The sequence below is a fragment of the Sorex fumeus genome, unplaced genomic scaffold (assembly GCF_029834395.1).
Source record: "Sorex fumeus unplaced genomic scaffold, SorFum_2.1 ptg000359l, whole genome shotgun sequence".
NCBI classification, from domain to species: Eukaryota; Metazoa; Chordata; class Mammalia; order Eulipotyphla; family Soricidae; genus Sorex; species Sorex fumeus.
In genome coordinates, this window is record NW_026606415.1 from 103984 (window position 1) to 105870 (window position 1887).

General features: G+C 60.5%; 1 protein-coding gene across 1 annotated transcript; it reads right to left on the reverse strand.

The window, feature by feature from the left end:
- Positions 1-1155, reverse strand: P2RY8 (P2Y receptor family member 8; the record flags this gene model as incomplete). The annotated part of the gene is given in 2 exon segments (XM_056109639.1): positions 1-606; positions 608-1155. Coding segments are annotated over 2 exon segments (1154 nt in total), but the record flags the coding sequence as incomplete, so codon positions are not given.
- Positions 1156-1887: the final 732 nt, after the last annotated feature.

The following is a 1887-nucleotide window of genomic DNA, read 5'->3' on the forward strand; positions in this document are numbered from 1 at the left end:
TCAGAAGACGCTTTCCTGCCTCTGCCAGTTGGGCCTCCTTCCTGCCGCCGTGGCCGCCGCGGTCTCCCGGGAGCTCCGCCCGTCGTCCTCCTCCTCCTCGCGGGCTGAGAGGGTGCGTGTGGCCGCCGTGGCCGCGGGGTCGGCCGTGCGGGTGTTCTCGGCGCTGTCCAGCCGGAGGCGGCCGTAGCCCAGGTAGCCACGCAGCCGGCGCTGGAACTCCCGGGAGGCGAAGTAGTAGACGAAGGGGTCCAGGCAGTTGTTCAGGCAACTGAGGCAGAGCGTGAGCTTGTAGACGTGGTAGTAGCTGCGGTGGAAGAAGAGGCGGCTGACCATGTGCACCAGCAGGACCAGGTTGCTGGGCGCGAAGCAGGTGACGAAGGCCAGCAGCACCACGACGGCCAGGCCCACGGCCCGTCTCCGCTGGCCCGGCCCGGCCCCGGCGGGCGCCCGCAGCAGCCGCCGGATGGTGGCCACGTAGCAGGCCACGGTGACCACGAAGGGCACCAGGAACAGCAGCACGAACAGCGTGAAGAGGAAGGCGGCCCAGCCGGCCAGCCCGGGCAGCATGCCCCAGGGGAGGACGTCGAAGCACGTGACGATGCCCAGCGGCCCGCACGGCGTAGGTCAGGTCGGCCCGGGCCAGCGGGGAGAGGGCGGCCAGCAGGAGCAGCCAGCAGAGCAGGCAGGCCAGGCAGGCGTAGCGGCGGCGGCGCCAGGGGGCCGAGGCCAGGGGGTGGACGACGCCCAGGAAGCGGTCGACGCTGATGCAGGTCATGGTGAGGATGGAGGAGTACATGTTGGCGTAGAAGGCCACGGTGACCACGTTGCACAGGGCCGGCCCGAACACCCAGTGGTGGCCGTTGCAGTGGTAGTAGATCTGGAAGGGCAGCACGCTGGCCAGCATCAGGTCCGTCAGGCTCAGGTTGATCATGAAGATGACCGACGGCGAGGACGGCCCGATGTCCCGGCACAGCACCCACAGGGCGAAGAGGTTCCCCGGCAGGCTCACGCCGGCCACCAGCGAGTAGACCACGGGCAGCGCCACGCCGATGGCCGGGTTCTGCAGCATCTGCAGCGTGGCGTTGTCGGGGGCCCGAGGCGTTGGGATCCATCCCGAGAGGGCGGGCGGGCGGATGGATGGATGGACGGCGGCACCTGCGGACAGACGGAGGGAGGGAGGGAAGGGGAGGGGAGGGTCAGCGGGGAGAAGGACGCGCAGGGACGGGCCACCGCGGGTGGACAAGTGTGTGAGCCCGCCCCGCTGCCCGCCCAGGTAACTGCCTCCGGGATGATGGGGCTCGGGTCTGGGGATTCTTTCTCTCTCTCTCTTTTTCTTTCTTTCTTTCTTTCTTTCTTTCTTTCTTTCTTTCTTTCTTTCTTCCTTCCTTCCTTTCTTTCTTTTTTCTCTTTCTTTTCTTCCTTCTTTCTTTCCTTCCTCTTTCTTTCTCTCTTCCTTCCTTTCTTTCTCTGCCTTTTTTTTCTCTATGTCTCTCTTTCTTTTCTTTCTCACTCTGTTCCTTCTCCTGCCACTCTCCATCCCTTCCTTCTTCCTTCCTTCCTTCCTTACTTCCGTACTTCCTCCCTTCTTTCCTTCCTTTCTTCCTCTCTCTCTTTCTTCCTTTCATTCTCTTTTCTTCCTTCCTTCTTTACTTCCTTCCTCTCTCTCTTTACTTCCTTCTTTCTTTTCTTCCTTTGTCAGTCTCTCTCTTTCTTTCTTCCCTTCGTTTCTCTGTCTCTTTCTTTCTTCCTTTCTTTCTCTTTTTCTTTCTTTCTTTATTTCTTTCCTTCCTTCCTTTCTTCCTTCTTTCCCATCTTCGTCTCTCCTTCCTTCCTTCTTTCCTTCCTTTCTCTCTCTTTCTTTCTCTTTCCTTCCTTCTTTCTTTCTTT